The sequence below is a fragment of the Balaenoptera acutorostrata genome, chromosome 3 (assembly GCF_949987535.1).
Source record: "Balaenoptera acutorostrata chromosome 3, mBalAcu1.1, whole genome shotgun sequence".
NCBI classification, from domain to species: Eukaryota; Metazoa; Chordata; class Mammalia; order Artiodactyla; family Balaenopteridae; genus Balaenoptera; species Balaenoptera acutorostrata.
This window is the reverse complement of record NC_080066.1, coordinates 24,375,840-24,395,724: the sequence shown is the minus strand read 5'-3', so window position 1 is coordinate 24,395,724 and position 19,885 is coordinate 24,375,840. Positions and strand designations below refer to the sequence as shown.

Genomic DNA, 19,885 nt, shown 5'->3' with positions numbered 1-19,885 from the left:
ACGCTCGCGAGGCTTCGTTCCATCCTGCGGGAAGAAGCGAGACTGAATGAGACCACGGGGTGGGCGGGGTGCGTGGGGCAGCTTCCGCGCAGGCGCGGTGAGGCCTGGCTGATCGACCTTCAGCAGACCCGGTATCACCATGTTTTCTCCGGCGGGCCTTGCAGGGCTCTCGGCCTGGGCCGTGCAGCCGCAATGGTATGGCAGCTCGCGGTGGGAACGTGAGGGTTGCGACGGACGGAGGGGCTCAGGCACGGGGCAGGGGAAGCGGGTGGAGGCGAGTGGGACGGAACCGGGGTCGCAGGGCCGGCCAGGCCCGGGTCCCTCAGAGGCCCCGGAGCCCGGGCTGCAGAAAGCGCTCGGAACCGGGAAGGGCGCGCCACGTCTCCGGAGGCGGGCTGGGGCGGCGTGAGGGCCACGAGGAGTGCTCATCTGGGACCTCGAGAGTGGGGCCTTGGGCCCAGTTAATTTCAGGGCAGTCGTGGATCCCCTCAGCTACTAAATAAATGCTTAGGGAGCCTCTGCTGCGCGCCAGGCGGCGAGCCTCTGGGAGGCCTTACCCGGGCCCTCAAAGTGGGGGAGGGGAGGGCTCCAGGGAAGGTCCAGCGGAAGGTTAAGGTGTGCTTTTTGTCCTTGGCGCCTTTTGAGGACAAAAGGCGCCAAGCTCCGCTGCAGAGCGCAGTAACCCCCAACGCGAACTAAGCAACGACCTTGCAGCAGGCGCTTTGCTGGGCCCAAGTGAATAAAATAAGTGCCCTCGTGGGTTGCAAAGGGGACTTTAAATATCTGTTGGCGAGGAAGGGGAAGACACCTTGCACTATCTCGAAACCGTTGTGCTGAATCAGTAACCCTGCAAGGTCATGACATCGTCCCAAGGCCCCGAGGAGGAGGAGATAGATGGACTTTTATGCGTCATCTGTTCACTGCCACGCAAGTTTTAGGGATTTTAAACATTGGTTTCCCCCCACCCCCAGAAAAAGCATCTTAGAAGGCCTAGGAATAGGCAGACAAACGTTGGTTTGTATGGTACCCTATAATAGCATGAGATGTGTTGAAGCTAGACAGAGTCTGGAAGAATTTCAGATACAGTGCTAAAGGGTTAGCTATAGACTGTAGCACTTCTCCGGTTTTACAGTAAAGGAGAATTCTAAGGAGCCACCCCACTAAACTAGATTTTTGTGTCCTAATTTATGAGAAGGGACTATAAAGCATTTATTAAAATAGATATGTGTTCATTAAGCAAAAAATTTATAACAATAAAAGATTTTCAGCTTAATGAAGTAACTAAATCTGATGTGAAAAACCTACATACAAATGTTAGTGGATTTGCCTTGGAATTCAGAGTTTCTTTCCCCTAATATTGAAAGAGTATTCATGGGAAGTAAGAAGTCACCTTAGTTGGATTCTCACTGGTATAGGTTGTCCCATTTCTTAATCACTCAGTGCACATTTGTTGGGTGCTTGCCCTGCGCCAAGTTGGCACTGTGGAAAGTGCTAAAATGTGGTGAACAAATTGACGTGGTCCTGGTGAGCTTTGTGGGACAGTTCCTCACATGCAGTGGTGCTCTGCAAACATCAGCTCTCCTTCCTTCCCATCTTCCTGTGCATTAGTGTTATCTGGAAGTATTTTTAGAACTTTAAGTTACCCAAGTTGATCTTTAAAAATGGACAGTTTCTGAAATGAGGACAAAATATATTACATAAAATTGTAAAAATAACTTTTAAAAAACCTGTAAGATCTTCTGAAGATCTTTTAGTTAAGAAGCATTTAAGCGCTCGCTGGGTCTGAGACAACTACTGCGTGGGGTGGGGCTTAAACTGGAACCTCAGTCAGCAAATAAATGTCGAAGTCCTGACCTTACTCCCTTTGGAGTGTTGGTTTTAAATTGTTAGGTTATGAATATTCATCAAACATCAGTTTCCACCTTGGAAAGCATACTCTGTCCTCTTCCTTTTCATATATTCCATCACTCTGGGTGCCTGCTGTCTTTCCTGCCTCTTCTGCCTTTTCCCTTCCACTCCCTATAATTGCCTTTTAAATTCAGAAACTAAAGCCATCTTAATGTTTCACACTCCACAGAATTAATTTGGAAGGGAAATATATTATACTTTTGTCTTTGCAGAACCAGAAAGAGGCATTTCCTTGGTTGTGTTTTGGTTATTGAAAGCTTTTTAAAATGCAATTTGTTGTTATAGTTTTGGTTTCAAGGAGGTTAGCATACCAACATTAACTAAACATTAGGCTTAATTAAACATAGTGAAGTTGTTTTAATTGTTCAGGGTGTCAGTAAAATACCCTGAATTTTTGGAAATTAAACTTTTTTTTAAACTAGTATTTAAGAAAATGGAAATAAGAAATTTGGTATCTCAAATCAGGGGGAAATACATTTCTATTTCCTAGTGTTCCACATTGTCTAAAATGGAACTGTTTTATAATAGGAAACCAGTAGGCCGCAAGTTGAACTATGGACACTGAAAAGGGAGAGAGATGGCATTTCAGGGGAGAGAAGAGAGGCCGTCATCTCAGGCTGAGATAGCAGATATTTACTTTTAAACTTGAGGCAGCAGCCTGTAGTGTACCTGATGGAGTGGTGCCAAACTGCCCGGCTTTGAATCCTGACCACCGCTCACCTGGCAGTGTGGCCTTGGGCAAGTTACTCAGTGTCTCTGTACCATTTCCTCATCTGTTAAATGGGGGTAATGCTAGTACCCCATTCACTGGATTAGTGTGAGGATTAAGTGAGTCAGTATTTGTAAAGAACCGAGGACAGTGGGAAAAATGCTTGTGAGGATCCAGATGTATCAGTTGAAAAATGAAAACGAATTTATACATACACGTTCTACATAAAATGTAATGTGAGAAGGTTAGAAGCCTAACAAGACTGGTTTGTGGGTCATGGTTGGTGATAAAGTTCTGGGGAGTCACTTGGTGGAGAGGCCGGGGTTGGACTTTCACTCAGGCATTCAGTGTTAGAATTAGACATACTTCATAATTTTCTTTTCCTTAGGAATTAGTGGATGCTACTTCTTCCTTAATTTTTATATTATTCAGCATTATGCACTCCTTAAAATTCATTCAAGCTGTCTGTAATTTCTTTGAATGTTACATAGTTCACCCACGAACCTGCTGTGTGATCATAGTAGATCATGGTAATCCGCCATCTATCTGTGCGATTTGCCCTCTGCTGTATTTGACGTGTTTCTAGTTTCTCACATAATCTCCCGAGAATTTTTCAGGACATGATGCAATTTTCCAGAACACGAAACTGACTCAGAACTTCCTTTATCTTCTCATTTGCAAAAACTGTATATTCAGTAGAGCAGTCTGTCGCTAGAGAGAGTTCAGATCAGCTTGTGGTTATTTTGCACTCAAATTGTACTTAAAAAGTAACTTTGTAACACAGATAGACATGTTTAGAATTAAATGAAGTCTAAACATGAGAGTGCTTCAAAATTGGGGAAATTAGGGTGTGTGCACAGCAGAAAGAATCACAAAAGATCCTATATCTTCCTGCATACCTCTCACTTGGGATACGTGTGGAGACCCGAACATTCTGTGTTCATCCAGATATGGCATGCAGTTCAGAATTTGTTCCATATGATGTGCTCTGACTAGAAACCTGTGTCAGTTAAATTGGAGTGCATGCCTGAGACCATGCTGTCCCAGTGTCACTCTTTATAGTCTCTAAATTTAGATGGGCAAAAAAGTTGTTATTCCAAAAAAAGAAAATCATCCCCAAAATATTACTTTTCAAATGCCATGATGAAAAGATGTTCATGGGATGGTCATTATGTCGATAAGTCTGCCCTCTGAACTAGCAGAGCTTGTCAGTGTTTGACAGCTTTTATCTTTGCCTTTGGGGGATCCACTCTTTTTTTTTTTTTTTTTTAATGGCTGTGTTGAGTCTTCATTTCTGTGCGAGGGCTTTCTCTAGTTGCGGCAAGTGGGGGCCACTCTTAATCACGGTGCGCGGGCCTCTCACTATCGCGGCCTCTCTTGTTGCGGAGCACAGGCTCCAGATCTTGTTGCGGAGCACAGGCTCCAGATGCGCAGGCTCAGTAATTGTGGCTCACGGGCCCAGTTGCTCCGCGGCATGTGGGATCTTCCCAGACCAGGGCTCGAACCTGTGTCCCCTGCATTGGCAGGCAGATTCTCAACCACTGCGCCACCAGGGAAGCCCTGGGGGATCCACTCTTAAAACCAAACCTAATATTTTCCAGGTAGTCTTCTTCCTCTTATTTTCTTTATTTTTCTTTTTCCGTGGTTGAGTAATACCAGTAGTAAGATATATAAGTCAAGAGATCTTTTAAAAATAACTGTTCTGGTTATGAACTTTCAGACTTACTTTTGTGCACATAAACACATAGAATCACAAAAGTGGCATCATATCTTATTTCATAGCCTGCATTTTAAAGTTATTATAGACTTTTTTTAGTCTGTTTTTTAGTACAGTTTTAGATTTATAGAAAAATTGAGTAGCACAGAGAGTTGCATATACCCACACCCCGCTCTGGACATTTTCCCCAGTCATCAACATCTTGCATTAGTGTGGAGTGTATACTACAATTAATGAACCCGTGTTAATGCATTATTAACTAAGGTGCATAGTTTCATTAAGGACACTCATTTTGTTGTATACTTCTGTGGGTTTTGACAAATGCATAGTGACCTGTGTCTTCCATTACAGTATCATGCAGAATAGTTTCACTGCCCTAAAAATATCTCCCTAAAATCCTGGCAACCACTGATATTTTTATTGTTGCTATAGTTTTGTCAGTTCTGGAGTCTTATAATTGGAATCATACAGTATGTAACCTTTTCAGACTGGTTTCTTTCACTTAGCATTATGCAGTTAAGGTTCCTCCATGTCTTTTTGTGACTTGATGGCTCATTTATTTTTATTGCTGAATACTGCTCCAGCTGTATGGATGCACCTGTCTGTTCATCCATTCATTCATGTATTGAAGGACATCTTGATTCCTTCCAGTTTTTGGCAATCATGAATAAAGCTGCTATAGGCATGTGAATGCAGGTTGTCATGTAGATATAAGTTTTCAGCTCAATTGGGTAGGTATTTAAGGTTATGATTAGGGGTATGATTGCTGAATCATATGTTTAAACTATGTTTAGATTTGTAAGAAGCTGCCAAACCATCCTCCAAAGTAGCCATACCATTTTGTATAACCACTGGTGATCAGTGAGAGTTCCTGTTACCCCACATCCTTGCCGTCATTGGTATTGCCAGTTTTTGTTTTAATTTTAGCCATTCTTTGGGATTTTCTATATAGTTGATCATGTCATCTATGAACAAAGACAGCTTTATTTCTTCCCTTCTAACCTGTATACATGTTGTTTCCCTTTTTGTCTTATTGCATTAATTGGGACTTCAGTACAGTGTTGAGTAGGGGTGGTGAGACAGGACATCCTTGTCTTGTTCCCGGTCTTAGGCAGAAAGCTCCTAGTTTCTAACCATTAAATCTTAGGGGTTTTTTTGTGGATGTTCTTTATCAGGTTGAGGAAGTTCTCCCCTATTCCTAATTTGCCGAGAGGTTTTTAATCATGAATGGGTATTTGATTTTGTCAGATCCTTTTTCTGCATCTATTGATGATATAATCTTTCTTCTTTAGTGTGTTGATGTGATGGATTATATATTTGAATTTCGAATGATGAACCAGCCTCACATACCTGGAATAAATCCCACTTGGTCGTAGTGTATAATTGTTTTTAATACATGGTTGGATTGCATTTGCTAATATTTTGTTGAGGATTTTTGCATCTATGTTCATGAGAGATATTCTCTAAATTTCATTTCTTATATAATGTCTTTATCTGGTTTTAGTATTAGGGTTATGCTGGTCTTATAGAATTAGGACATATTCCCCCTGCTTCTCGTTCTAATTCTCTTTCTTTTTCTTTTTTTCTTTAATTTTATTTTTTTTTGGCACCAACTACTATGTCTACTGATAGTTACAAATCTGTCTCAAAATTCATTATCTCCAGGGAGATCTCCCCCACCCAGTTTTTCTCTCTTGGTTAAATGACAACACTGTTCATTTAGGTCATTAAATTAGAAACCTTTGGGTCAGCTTGCTCTCACATCTGGTCTCCTGTTGCCTAGCCAACCTCTCAGTCCAGGTGCTTGCCTTCTCTTGTCTGGAAGCCCCTTGTTTGGCCTCCATGTCATCAACATTTGGTATCATTTTATGCTTTTCACTGCCATCCGAGATACCTTACTGAAAAACTAAACTGATTTATGGGCTTAGAAACATTCATCATTTCCCCAGTACCTATAAAATAATATTTAAACTTATTAACCCAAGCTATGTCTCCAGCTTCAAAACTACATCCAGTTCCTAGGAATGCCCTCCTTAGGCCCTCCTTCTTTATGCACAAATTTATCGATTCTTCATTTCTCCCGTGGAGCTTTCCAGGCCAACACAGGTACTTTATGGACTTAAGAGCTAAAAGATAATGTATATTCGATAACATGTCTTCACCAGTAAGAGGAGGATCCTCTCGTAATTTATCTTTCACCAACATTACTTTTAAGTCAAGTCATTTTGACTTTAATGCATTAGCACTTTAAAGACTGTAGAAAATATTTAATGTAAATTTCATGTACATATAAATTTGCATAAATCTTGTTTATGAGATAATAGTATGCTTCTTGTGGTCAGAGACCATGTCCTGGAGCAGAGTAGCTGCTTAGTAAAAAGCTTACTGAATTGAGTTGAAAAAGTTAAGAATTGGTTTAAATAAACTGTACTTTGACACATGTGGCCATGTTAGAATGTGTAGTTGACCCTAAATGTTATTTGAAAAGGTTTCAGTGAACTGAGGAAGTCAGGAACAATATAGGCAAAGACATAGGGGTGGGAATAGAGCATGTGTGAATGCCATTGTGACTTCAGTGGAAGCTTTGTGTTAGATCAAATAGAATGAGACCTTTGATGGTATAGGGTTTGGTATCAGTATTGAGGAATTTATGTATATATATACACACACACACACACACATTCAGAGTCTTATAGATCATTTCTTTATGGAACACTCTTTAAATTAGTTTATCAACTTTGCAAGTTTTTCTTTGAGCTATTTTTCAAAAAACTAAAATGTTTTTTACCACCTTTATTCTCAGGATCCAAGTTCGAAATATGGCAACCTTGAAAGATAGTAAGTACTTTATCACAATATGTGAATTAAGAAAAACTAAATTTTGACAAATAAAAATGTGCTGCTTTAGCCCATTTACGTATTTGGTCAAAATGGACACAGTGAAGCTATGTCATCTGTGTGCAGCATTGAACTTGTTTTGGAAAAGACCCATGTGAGGTCAACAACATGGTTGTTGATTCTGTTGTCTGTAGAATGATAATGATATAACTAGAAAAAACTGTGTGTGTATAAAATGTTATGGAATATGTGGCTAAAGGCCATTTTCAGTACCATTTAGTGTTTTAAATACATAATTTATTGATACTATTATGTTGCCGTTTTGCTTGTCCTGTCCAGGTAGCGCAAGGTCTGAGTTATTGGTACTCTAACATTAAGCCTAGCTTAACAGCTGCTATTAATTGAAGGTCTAACTGCTAATTATTCTACCTTGCAGTTTAGGAAAATATTTCGATAAATTCACAAATGAAATCATAACTCCTTTATCTTAACACAGCACTTCTATTTTTCAGTTACCAGGCGACTAAAATCAATCAAAAACATCCAGAAAATTACCAAGTCTATGAAAATGGTAGCAGCAGCAAAATATTCCCGAGCCGAGAGGGAACTGAAACCAGCCCGAGTGTATGGAATAGGATCCTTGGGTAAGAGGAGAGTACAGTCACAAATTACGAAGTACCGTTTAACCTAGAGATCACTGCTCGTGACTCATCTGTCCTGAGTACTTCCCGGCCCCCATCTATCACAGCAGCCCTGTGCGGGTGGGGACCGTCAGAGCTCCCGCTTTGCAGATAAGAAAAACTGAAGCCCAGTGCAGTCATAACTACACCTCTGTGACTTGGCATCTGAGCTTCTCTATTTGTTGACCACTGTATGTGATCATGTTCACTTTTAAGATATTCTGAAAATTTTCTTAGATTATTAAATCAAAAGAACTTGGAAATTTAGTGCATCAGACTCAAATGCTTGATTTCTTCCTGTTACACTGTGATGTGATCTTTTAGGACTGCAGGGTGGGGAGGGGGTGCCCTGGAGTGGAAGGTGACTGAGTAGTCATGGATATGACTCTGAGTACATGAGCGGAATGTTTAAACATCAACTGTAAAGAGGGAGAAATTTGCTTATTTCCAAATTGAAGAAAAGATGTATCTGTATCATCTATGTGTTAGTACATCTACGTATTACATATAAATTACCTTGTGCAATAGTTTTCTTGTGCTCTTCATATTTTGTAAGCATGCATTTATAGCATGCTCTTTTTAATCAGTGTTTTATTTTTTGGCTGCATTGGGTCTTCGTTGCTGCGCGCGGGCTTTCTTTAGTTGCTGTGAGGGGGGGCTAATCTTCATTGCTGTGCGCGGGCTTCTAATTGCGGTGGCTTCTCTTGTTGGGGAGCATGGGCTCTAAGCACGCAGGCTTCAGTAGTTGTGGCTCGCGGGCTCTAGAGCGCAGACTCAGTAGTTGCGGCGCACGGGCTTAGTTGCTCCGTGGCATGTGGGATCTTCCTGGACCAGGGCTTGAATCCGTGTCCCCCTGCATTGGCAGACAGATTCTTAACCACTGCGCTACCAGGGAAGTCCAGTCAGTTTTTTTACATATAAATTTATTTATTTTATTTATTTTAATTTTTGGCTGCGTTGGGTCTTTGTTGCTGCGTGGGGCTTTCTCTAGTTGCGGTGAGCAGGGTCTACTCTTTGTTGCGGTGCGCGGGCTTCTCATCGCGGTGGCTTCTCTTGTTGTGGAGCACGGGCTCTAGGCGTGCGGGCTTCAGTAGTTGTGGCTTGCGGGCTCTAGAGCACAGGCTCAGTAGTTGTGGCGCTCGGGCTTAGTTGCTCCGCAGCATGTGGGATCTTCCCGAACCAGGGCTCAAACCCATGTCCCCTGCATTGACAGGCGGATTCTTAACCATTGCGCCACCAGGGAAGTCCTAGCATGCTTTTTTAAGCATGCTCTAAAGAAACTTTTGTATGAGAAAACGATAGGGCACTAGGCTTCAGTGGAAATGGCTCCTTGCTTTAAAAATGCCATATTTAGGGAATTCCCTGGCAGTCCAGTGGTTAGGACTTGGCACTCTTACTGCCAGGGCTCGGGTTAGATCCCTGGTTGGGGAACTAAGATCCTGCAGGCTTCGTGGTGCAGCCACAAGAAAAAACAGCCATATTCAGCTTTTCCTAGGAGGCATAATGGAGACTTGCTAGGTTAGGGTTAGCAATCATTAACAGCCCCAGCCGTTTGCTCTCCTGAGTCCTGTTCTCCCACCAGCATAATACTGAGCACCTAGTTAGCAGCCCAGTAGAGGTTGATAAATTACTCTAGCCTATTTCTATGAAAAGGGGAAAGTCATTCACTGTTCACCTTTCATGCTGAAACGAGTAAGTGTAATAAATTTGTTTCCCCTCAAAACTCTATAACCACAAAACTATCGAATAAGGAAATTGGCTCAGATATCTAATTATAATATTTGTGGTGTAATATTAAAAACTCAAGTTAAGGCTGCCATTCAGCTTCTAAGTCCTTCAAACAAAAAATACTATCTGCTAGATATTAAATGGCTAATCATTTAAAATATTTAAGAACTTTAAAAAAAATTTAAAAAAATAAAAATAAAAAATAAAATATTTAAGAACTTTAAATAGACATTTTATGCTGTACAATATAAAACATAAAAAGAGACTGAAAAGGAATATTTTCTCCACTTCCCTAAACTTTAGAGTTGAGTATTTACTTCTCTCTGCTTTTTATGGAGGGTCCTCAGGTATTGAAATTTGAGAATCACTGCTCTATACTGAAAAAGGCAATAGCAGGAATTTTGTTGAAGTGGGGGAATGTGGCAGCCATGAAGATGCACTTTGTAACTAGAGTGAGCACAGCTGCTGAATCGTCCTGTGTTTTTGCACCTAAGCCATGCTTCCCACGGGCTGCTCCTGGCCAGCACCTGAGCACAGGTGGGATACTCAGGTAGGCGTGTTCTTGTGAGACTTGGGGCTCCCTGGCAGCCTCGCTGAACTTTCCCTCAACTGTACAGTGGTCCAGGAAGCTGCCACCCCACCTTTCTTCCCACTGGTCAGACTGGCATCCTGGTGTGATGGCTATTCTGACCTCCTTCCTATTTTCTCTCACATGCATTTCCCCAGTAAAATCAATGTATATTTTGTCCTATTTAAACACCTCTTGCCTTCTGCTTCTTGGAAGACCAACAAAGTGAGGTTGTTAGTAATACCAAAAATAGGGACTTCCCTGGCAGTCCAGTGGTTAGGACTCCGTGCTTCCACTGCACGGGGCACGGGTTTGATCCCTGGTCCCGCAAGCCACGCAGCCCAGCAAAAATAAATAAATAAAAAATAAAATGGCGTCCATCATTTTAATGTCAACAGTTTTCATAAAAGCTTGCTATGTAGATTATATGAGCATTTCAGTAAATATTTGTTTTCTGCTTTTTTGGTTGTACGCTGAAGATTTGTCTTCTTTAGAAATTTGGCAAGTCTAGAGAAATTGGTACTTCTATAAGTCTGGCCTTTTTACAAGTTCTTTAATTGTGCTAGCGATTTCTTTTAGTCAGTATTTAAGATAATTTGGCCCTTAGGAACCTTTGTCTTAATAGAGATTTAAACCTTTATGGTTTTCAGCCTGATCGTAAATGAAATACGTGCACAGACACTTGATTATATTGAGGCATCATTTTGTAAATTAGGGATTATTGCTGTATTTAGTGTAATTACACATACTTTTTTTTTAGCTCTATATGAAAAGGCTGATATTAAGGTGCCTGAAGACAAGAAGAAACATCTCCTTATTGGTGTGTCCTCAGACCGAGGGCTTTGTGGTGCTATTCATTCCTCGATTGCTAAACACTTAAAGAGTGAGGTGGCCAATCTCACAGCAGCTGGGAAAGAAGTTAAGATTGTTGGAGTTGGTGATAAACTCAGAAGTATACTTCACAGGTAATTTAAGTATATATTGTTTATGTTTAAAAGGCTGCAAGAATGAATAAAGGGAAGTTTCTTTGATAGTTTATTTAAGCAAGGTGTCTTTTTTTGGTTACCATTTTATACCCAGAGGTTTTGTTTTGTTTTGAATTTTTTTCCAGAATATAGTAGAATGGATGCATTCCTCTGTTTTCTATTTATCTTTTGTTTTTCCTTCTTCCAGACCATAAATGGAATACAATAGGAATATCAGAAGCTATGGGTTTTTGTTTTGGGGGGCATTTTTTTGTTTTTTTTAATGAGGACTCTAAGGAGCTCTCACAGCCTAGAAATGCCAGAAATGAATGACACTTGATTAGGACTGGAAGGAGAGAAGTAAAGGCAGAGAGAAATGTAAGACAAGAAAGGCCTGATGTTAGTCCTTAGTTCTTGGCAGGTGCTGAAGGAAAGGGACAATCATGATAATGTAGGGGCACCTTAATTCAGTGAACACCCCCCGGCCCCCTCAAAAAAGCTTGATCTGTAGTGAGAGTGTTTTTTCCTTGTTCTCTGTTCTTTCAGCAGAAGTATTCTGTTAAACTATTTTATGTGACCTCTTCATTTTCATGTAGGACTCATTCTAACCAGTTTCTGGTGACATTCAAAGAAGTGGGGAGAAGGCCCCCTACCTTTGGGGATGCGTCGGTCATTGCCCTTGAACTGTTAAATTCTGGATATGAATTTGATGAAGGATCTATCATCTTTAACCGATTCAGGCAAGAAAAATGTTGAAATCCGAGCTTTTTTATGTTTATGTTCAGATTTTTCAATTAAGTAAATGTCTACTTAACAGTTTAAAATTATACTTTTGGAATTTACATTTGCTTTTGCCATTTCTAGGTCTGTCATCTCCTACATGACAGAAGAAAAGCCCATCTTTTCCCTTGATACCATTGCAAATGCTGGTAAGTAGGTTTTGTATGACGAGTATTTTTCCTATAGAAAGGAGAGATTTGTACATGTAGGAAAACAGTGATTGTCAGGGTGGCTTTTTTTCAGCAGTAACAAAAATAACATTGGGCCGTTTCTGTCACCGTCTATTAGTGGCTTCCATGAAATCATAAACATTTATTGTTTGACAACTCTTACTCCATTCTTTCATTAATTGAATAAATAAATAAATATCCATTGAAGGCCATCATTAGATACGATTTCTGTCCTTGGAGATTGAAGAACTTAGCTAGAATGATCTATTGGCTTTGCAATCTGTGTGTGAGAGCCCTCCCTAACCACAAAACAGATGCTCTAGAATAGAGATTTGAACACTATTCACAACTAATATACGTTGAACAACTCAGTTCTCTTGTTTTGCTGTTTAAACAAAGTGATCATTGCTCAGTGATGCATCCTGGAAATAATACTCAGGAACTGATTTTATTTTCCCTTTTTGTATATTAGATTTCTCCTGTTCTAGGTGTATAACTTTGACATTTTTTAAAATAAATTATTTATTTTTTGGCTGCATTGGGTCTTCATTGCTGCGAGTAGGCTTTCTCTAGTTGAGGCAGGCGGCAGCTACACTTCATTGCAGTGTGCAGGCTTCTCATTGCAGTGGCTTCTCTTGTTGCGGAGCACAGGCTCTAGGCGCATGGGCTTTAGTAGTTGTAGTGCATGGGCTCAGTAGCTGTGGCTCATGGGCTCTAGAACGCAGGCTCAGTAGTTGTGGCGCACAGGCTTAGTTGCTCCGTGGCATGTGGGATCTTCCCGGACCAGGGCTCGAACCTGTGTCCCCTGCCTTGGCAGGTGGATTCTTAACCACTGCGCCACCAGGGAAGTCCCTGTAACTTTTACGTTTTAACGTCTTAGAAACTGGGATGCTTCTACCAGTCGATGGCATGTCATTTTTAGTTGGCTATGTTATTTTCTTTCTTCACGGTACATAAAATAGGAGTTATAATCCACCGCATCTTAAGTTTGATGAAATCCAGTACTGTCTCAGCACTTTACACTAATGAATGAATTTTGAAGTCTGCTGCTACATTTCCACTGCCTAATTACTAAAACGCACAGCAGCCTCTTAACTCTTCCTCTCTTCCACATTCTCAGAAAAGCTTTCCCTCCCTTATTTTCCTGACACTTTCAGATTTCCCCAATAATCAAATGGCTGAAATGGGATTTTTATATTACACTATACGAGTCTCAGTTCTTTCCTTAATTTTCTTTATTGAAAAACACAGTCACTGACTGTTGGGTGGCTTCGTGGCCAGCACGCTGCCAGAGACTGTCCAAAGGATTTGTATCCATGAAATGTGGTGCTGTTACTTTAAATGTGGACTTCTTAAGTTTTATGAAGTTAAGCATTTGAAGTAGAATATCAAATGCTTTGTTTACACATCATATTTTGCTGAAAATCTGCTATTATCTGTAGTACGGAAATAGATGAAGCTTTTAGAACTGAATCCTTTAGCCAATCTTACATTGACTTCTCTGTAATTATAAAGAGTTTTTATACTAGGAAGCTGTCTTGATTAAATCAGTCTTTGTGCTGTATCGCTTCAGAGAAATCCATTGCTTGTTTTAACAGAGAGCATGAGTATCTATGATGATATTGATGCTGACGTGCTGCAGAATTACCAAGAATACAACCTGGCCAACATCATCTACTACTCTCTGAAGGAATCCACCACGAGTGAGCAGAGTGCCAGGATGACGGCCATGGACAACGCCAGCAAGAATGCTTGTAAGCGCTGAGCATGTTCCTGAGAGAATTCCCTTGCGGAAAGCAGCGTGAAGACCCTCACGTCAGAAGGCATTAGCGATTCTGGAAGTGGACCAGGAAGCAGGAGAGCTGGGGTCTAGTCCTGGGCTCTGCCACCGATTCTGTGAGGATAGAAAAATTATATTCTCTGCCTTAAAGGAAGTAATATCTTACTTGGTACGCAGTAAGTGTGCAGGTACTTTGAAAAGGTATCTCGTGGAAGAAACAAAAATACCTTCATAAAATTTTTTGAGTGGCCAGTTTGGGTACCCAAAAGGAAACAGAATCTTATTTTTGAATTAAGCAACACACGTCTATAAATGAGTTAGTGAAAAAGGTATTCTTTTCTAGTTTCAGATCTTGTTGTCTAATCTTTTGTTTTGTTTTGTTTGTAGCTGAGATGATTGACAAATTGACTTTGACGTTCAATCGCACCCGCCAAGCTGTCATCACCAAGGAGCTGATTGAAATCATCTCCGGTGCTGCGGCTCTGTAAGTAACCATGCGTCGCCCTCAGACTCCGTGTCTCATCTGTGCCTGCTAGTTTAACCTTTGCATGTTTAAGTTTTCCATTTTGTTTTGTCTGTTAAAGATGAAATGATCCATTGCTTAATCTTGTTTTCTTAATCGTAGAACATAAAGTTTGATGTAAATGAGATCTCTGGTGTATTTTGATTGTTTCAGCTGAAATATTCAGGCTTAGTTTCTTCTTTTTAGAAATTAGTATATTGCTAGCTTTCACTTTCTTCAAGTTTTAGGAATAACGATATGAATAATTCAGTATCATTTATAAAATCTATCTTTGAAACTTAAAATATTATAAATCAAGCTTTCTGAGTTACAGGACTGGTTTGGGGTTTGGTTTTATATAAATCTGCAGATCATTGAATGGTGGTAGGGTCCTGGAATTTTTAAATTAAGTTTTCTGTATCAGTACTGTCTTACAGTAGTTCTTAAAATACCGCTTTCCTCAAGAAAATGTCTTGGTTGTCTAGCTAGATATGTTAATGTTTGTGAAACCAGGGTTACGATAATGGGAATTCTGTTTTAAAAATTATTAAGTTGAACACCCATTATATGCCTCATACAGTGCTAGGCACGGTGTTAAAGGATGTGATCCTTTCTTCCAAGGCATTTACGTGCTAATAGGATAAGAAAAAAATGCAGATAATTGTGCTGAAAGATAAAATGTGTCGTAAGTTATCTTTGACTCATTCTCTCTCACCTCCTGCTAATTGGTCACCAAGTTCTGTAAATTTTACCTTCGAAATATCCCTTGACCCTTTCCCCTTTATGCCCTCTTCACGCAGATCCTTGTCATTTCTCTCCCAAATTAAAAAATATATTTTTTGAGTGGCACATGTTTTTTTCCCTGAAATGCCATCCTTCCGCTACACCCTTGATCCTACATCTGACTCTGTTTATCTTTCCTAACGGAGCTGGGGTAATCCTTTCTTCAGAAGTCCCCCCTTCCTGGTTTGAGTGGGGCAGCCTCCTGTGCTTCCCTTCATCGTAGCACTTACACTGTTTTACTAGGAGTTGCCCTTTTGTTTTTCTGTGTCCTCCTGCGGCTTGGGACGGGGAGGGTCTCCTTCAGTCTCGTAGCCCCATCGCCCGGCACACACTTCCTCAGTCAGTATTTGTAGGGTGAATGAATGGCGTGCCATGAATATATATATATTTTTTAAATTAATTTATTTATTTGTTTTTATTTCTGGCTGTGTTGGGTCTTTGTTGTTGCTGTGCGCGGGCTTTCTCTAGTTGCGGTGAGCGGGGGCTACTCTTCATCGCGGTGCGCGGGCTTCTCATTGTCGTGGCTTCACTTGTTGCAGAACGTGGGCTCTAGAGCGCAGGCTCAGTAGTTGTGGCGCACAGGCTTAGTTGCTCCGCGGCATGTGGGATCTTCCCAGACCAGGGCTCGAACCCCTGTCCCCTGCATTGGCAGGCGGATTGTTAACCACTGCGCTGCCAGGGAAGCCCGCCATGAATATATTAAGACCTGGCAGTTCAGCAGAGAGAGAAGTAACATTTTATCGGGGATGTGAAAACATGAATCCAGGTTTAAGAATCAGGGAAAGGTTTATCACTACGATGACATTTAAGTTGGTCCTTTTGTCTCTGGAGGATAGAAATGGGCAGAATGCCAGAGACACAAATAAACTGGTTGAGACTGTCCTGTAAGTGTTGGTTGGATCCAGCAGCCTTCCTTCTCTTATTTTGCTTTCAAGCGTGAGTTTAAGACTAATCATCTCTCAGCCTGGTCACTCCTGCTCTGTTAACATCAGAGTCCAGTGCAGTGATGAGCGGCCCTGCCATTTGCCAGCTTGATAGACGTGGTTAAGATCCTCTGCCTGCAGCGCAGTTGTTTTCTATGACACGGGGGCTAATACAGGGATTAAATAAGTGTGTTCTTCGCGTCCTCCTGGCTGTACTTCGTACCGCTGGAGCCACGCCGACTTCTTCTCGGCTGGCGTGCGCGCAGAGGCCTGGGGGACAGTTTCGACCGCGCTCTGAAGGTCCGGGAGCTGAGAGGTGTGGAGAGTCAGGGAAAGAGGAATGAATGCTCGGAATAGACGGAGGCTACAGCCTCTGCGGAATTGAGGACCAGGCTCTTTCTTGATTAGCAATGCGGGGACTTGGCTGAAAAGTAGCAAAACCAGAGAAATGAGGAAAGGGAGATTGGGACATGAAGACCAAGAATTTTAAAAAGAACTCAAATAACTGGAAATTGACTAGTTTTCGCTTTCTAGAAAGGCAGTCTAAATCCTTTATTGCAAGTTAGCTGTGCAGCCCCACGGTGGATTATTTATATGAATGGACCTGCATGCTCTGTAACCTGTCAGCTCTTCTGCTTAAAGGCTTTAATACAAACACATTTGGCTCTTTGGTAATAATATAAAAGGCATGAATAAACCATAATTGAGGTACCAAATATTTAGTTGCTAGCCTAAAATTTTTTAATATATTGTATGCTATTTATAGAAAAGTTGTGGTTTACAGTATGCTTTCATAGTCCTGCCTACTTGCATGAACATGGGTTTATTGCTTCTAACCAGATTCAAGTCTATGACCTTTTATAACAATCATTGAATCTGTTTTAAGGGAATATTTTGGTAAGTATTTATGTGATATACTCAAGGTAGTGAGTGAGGAAGTGGGCTTTTTTCGTCAGAAATTGTATGATTAACCAGCATGGATTGTTTCTTGACCTGCTTGTTTTGTGTTTGTCTTTTTCTTCTAATATAATAACCCAGGAACTAATGAAAATCGAGTTTCATCCTCAGACAAGAGGTAAAGTGGTAATATTTCACACACTCTCCCCTACCCCGTCAGAAAAGAAACCCAGTCAGGTAGAATTGAAGGTAATTCAGCAGCAGTGAAACTGATTCCCTGAGAGATGAGATGGCCAGGCCATTGGAGCAGCAGCCAGCTTGTGGGAGTATGTGGGTGATGCTAGTGGGCTTTTTTTTCTTCTTAGATATATTAAATAAACTGTAAGGATAAAGAATTAGCATTCTTAGGACCTCTCTGGTGGTCCAGTGGTTGGGACTCCACGTTTCCACTGCAGGGGACACGGGTTCGATCCCTGGTCAGGGAACTAGGATCCCACATGGCTCGTGGTGCGGCCAAAAAGAAAAAAGAATTAGTATTCTTTTGAGTTATTAAATACAGGCTGGTGAGGAGCAGTGGTTCTCAAACTTCCTGGTCTCAGAACGCTTTGATATCTGACTTCACAGAGGATAGCTCAGTTCTCTCCATTTCTGTATTCATTCTGTTCTGATATTACATGTCACGTAGGCTCTGGAAAACTCCACCGTGTGCACCTGAGAATGAGAATAAAATAGGCAAATAACATTGTTATAAAAATAGTTTCGCCCTCACGGACCCCATGAAAGGGTCCCCAGACCAAAATTTGAGAACCACTGGTGTAGAGTAGTAGCATTTTATTATGTAGAGTCAGTTCTTTAAGTCCCACTGAAATATGTATTATCTCTTGACATCTTTATTTTTCAAAAAAACATTGTTTTTTATTTGTTCTGTACTTTTATCTTTCAGGTAAAGAAGATTCAGCAAGCTGATTTTGTTTTTAGCTTACTGCTGTCCTTGTCAGAAGAAATTGTTGGTCCATTGTTTAAATCAGTAAAGACAGCGAGATATTTGTAAATTATCTTACAATAAATGACTCACCGTAAGAAAATCACTGTCTTTTCTTATTATATAAGAACAGGGCTTCCCTGGTGGCGCAGTGGTTGAGAATCTGCCTGCCAATGCAGGGGACACGGGTTCGAGCCCTGGTCTGGGAAGATCCCACATGCCGCGGAGCAACTAGGCCCGTGAGCCACAGTTGCTGAGCCTGCGCGTCTGGAGCCCGTGCTCCGCAGCAAGAGAGGCCGTGATACTGAGAGGCCCGCGCGGCGATGAAGAGTGACCCCCGCTCGCTGCAACTGGAGAGAGCCCTCGCACAGAAACGAAGACCCAACACAGCCATAAATAAATAAATAAATAAAAAGTTGAACCTTCTTTAAAAAAAAAAAAAAAAGAACAGCACTTTTCCAAATGAGATCTTAAAACACTTAAAAATATTAACATGCTTCTATTAAGAAGATAGTTGAAGAGGCTCCTGTGATTTTCTGGTTGCCTAACAGCCGTGGAAAGCCTGGCCTCCGTGGGGTCAGAGTGGAAGGAGGAGGCATCAGGCCACAACCCCAGCCCAGGCACCCGAGCGCCACACCTTCATAGAACAGCCAGCACAGGGAAGCAAACGCGCTGTCCGGGTCATCTGCTGTTTCTCACGTGCACGGTGTAGAATTTCAGGCATATACTAAATCTAAATAAATTTTTAAATCTTTTCCCAGGACTGAGAAACATTTCAGTAGGATATTTACTCCATATTCGCATTTAGATAACCATTAAGATTGGGCGCGTGAGCTATTCCACACAGCGAGTTGGCCATGCCAAAGTGTCAGGGTTTTTTCCTATTTATTTAAAAGAGGGCTTAGGGGTTTTTATTGCAAAAGTAGTATAGGAATTACAAAAGACTGTAGAACTATAAAAAATACAAAGCCCATTCTCACTTAACACTTTATATTACTCTTTTAAAAAACATTAAGTAAATACATGCATATGCTATTATTTTACCAATAACTATTCATAAAAATGAACAATAAGTAATATAAAAATGGATTAGCAACCACAAACCTGTAAAGAGCAGTGTTGCCACTTTAAGAAGAAGGCTGCCAGGGAAAGATAAACTGAACAGAATCTCAGGATCATTTTCTAGCTTTCCTGAAATGTTACAAGAGGCATTTTGATTTCAGAGCCTTGGTGACATTTGTTTTTCTCTGAAAGCTCATAGCTCTTTACCTGTGTTGCTCTGAAATGTCACAAGGATGATTGTTAATAAGCATCCTTGGGGAAGTCTTTGCACACTTGGACGAGTACTTCTGTGTTCTTAATTTTCGGAAGTGGAATCGATGACTCAGACTATGTACATTTTTTAATTTAATGGACACTGCCAAATGGCTCTCAAAAAGATTGTAAACTTGTGCTAACAGTGTATAAAATTGATTTCCTCTACTCGCTGAGACTTTGTCTTTTAATCTTTAATGATCTGATGGGTGAAAAGATAATAGACTACTCATTCATTGCCCATTTTTTTAAGTGAGTTTTTCTCTTTTTCTCATTGAAACATAAAGAGTTCTTTGCATATGAGTGACATCAGCTCAATTGTGTTGCAAATTAATTTGTTAGAAAGTTTGCACTTCCACTACTTGCAGATGCAGCATGGGGTCTTGAGAAATAAAACTAAGCAAGGATTTAACACAAGTGTTCGATGCATAGAGCAGTGGTTAAGAGCATAAACTTGGGGCAAACTGGGTTGGAATCCCAGTTCAACCCTTACCAGCTGTGTGACATTGGGCAAGTTACTTAATCGTTCAGTTTTATCATCTGTAAAATGACGATTAAAATAGTACTTACCTCATAGTGTTGTTATGAGGACTAAATGAATCAATATTTGCAAAATACTTAGAAACTGATGTGGGACGAAT

General features: G+C 40.9%; 1 protein-coding gene across 3 annotated transcripts; it reads left to right on the top strand.

Moving 5' to 3' along the window:
• Positions 1-66: 66 nt before the first annotated feature.
• ATP5F1C (ATP synthase F1 subunit gamma) lies at positions 67-18,033 on the top strand. 3 transcript variants are annotated; one of them, XM_007167424.3, is made up of 10 exons: positions 67-195; positions 7,138-7,172; positions 7,685-7,816; positions 10,909-11,113; positions 11,710-11,853; positions 11,978-12,042; positions 13,662-13,817; positions 14,231-14,327; positions 17,090-17,126; positions 17,892-18,033. In XM_007167424.3, the coding sequence occupies exons 1-9, from the start codon at positions 140-142 to the stop codon at positions 17,094-17,096; spliced, it is 897 nt and encodes a 298-aa protein (XP_007167486.1). In that variant the 5' UTR covers positions 67-139; the 3' UTR covers positions 17,097-17,126; positions 17,892-18,033. The 3 variants fall into 3 exon arrangements, with proteins under 3 accessions (XP_007167486.1, XP_007167487.1, XP_007167488.1); XM_007167425.3 differs by lacking the exon at positions 17,090-17,126; XM_007167426.3 differs by lacking the exons at positions 17,090-17,126; positions 17,892-18,033 and having other exon boundaries at positions 14,231-14,331.
• The last annotated feature ends 1,852 nt before the right edge of the window (positions 18,034-19,885 follow it).

What these genes read in the sequence shown, in the direction of transcription:
- ATP5F1C (XM_007167424.3), top strand. Translation starts at nt 140, where the DNA reads ATGTTTTCTCCGGCGGGCCTTGCAGGGCTCTCGGCCTGGGCCGTGCAG. An exon ending in TATGGCAACCTTGAAAGATA is followed by an intron (nt 7,173 to 7,684) that starts GTAAGTACTTTA and finishes TCTATTTTTCAG; the next exon opens with TTACCAGGCGACTAAAATCA. An exon ending in ATCATCTTTAACCGATTCAG is followed by an intron (nt 11,854 to 11,977) that starts GCAAGAAAAATG and finishes TGCCATTTCTAG; the next exon opens with GTCTGTCATCTCCTACATGA.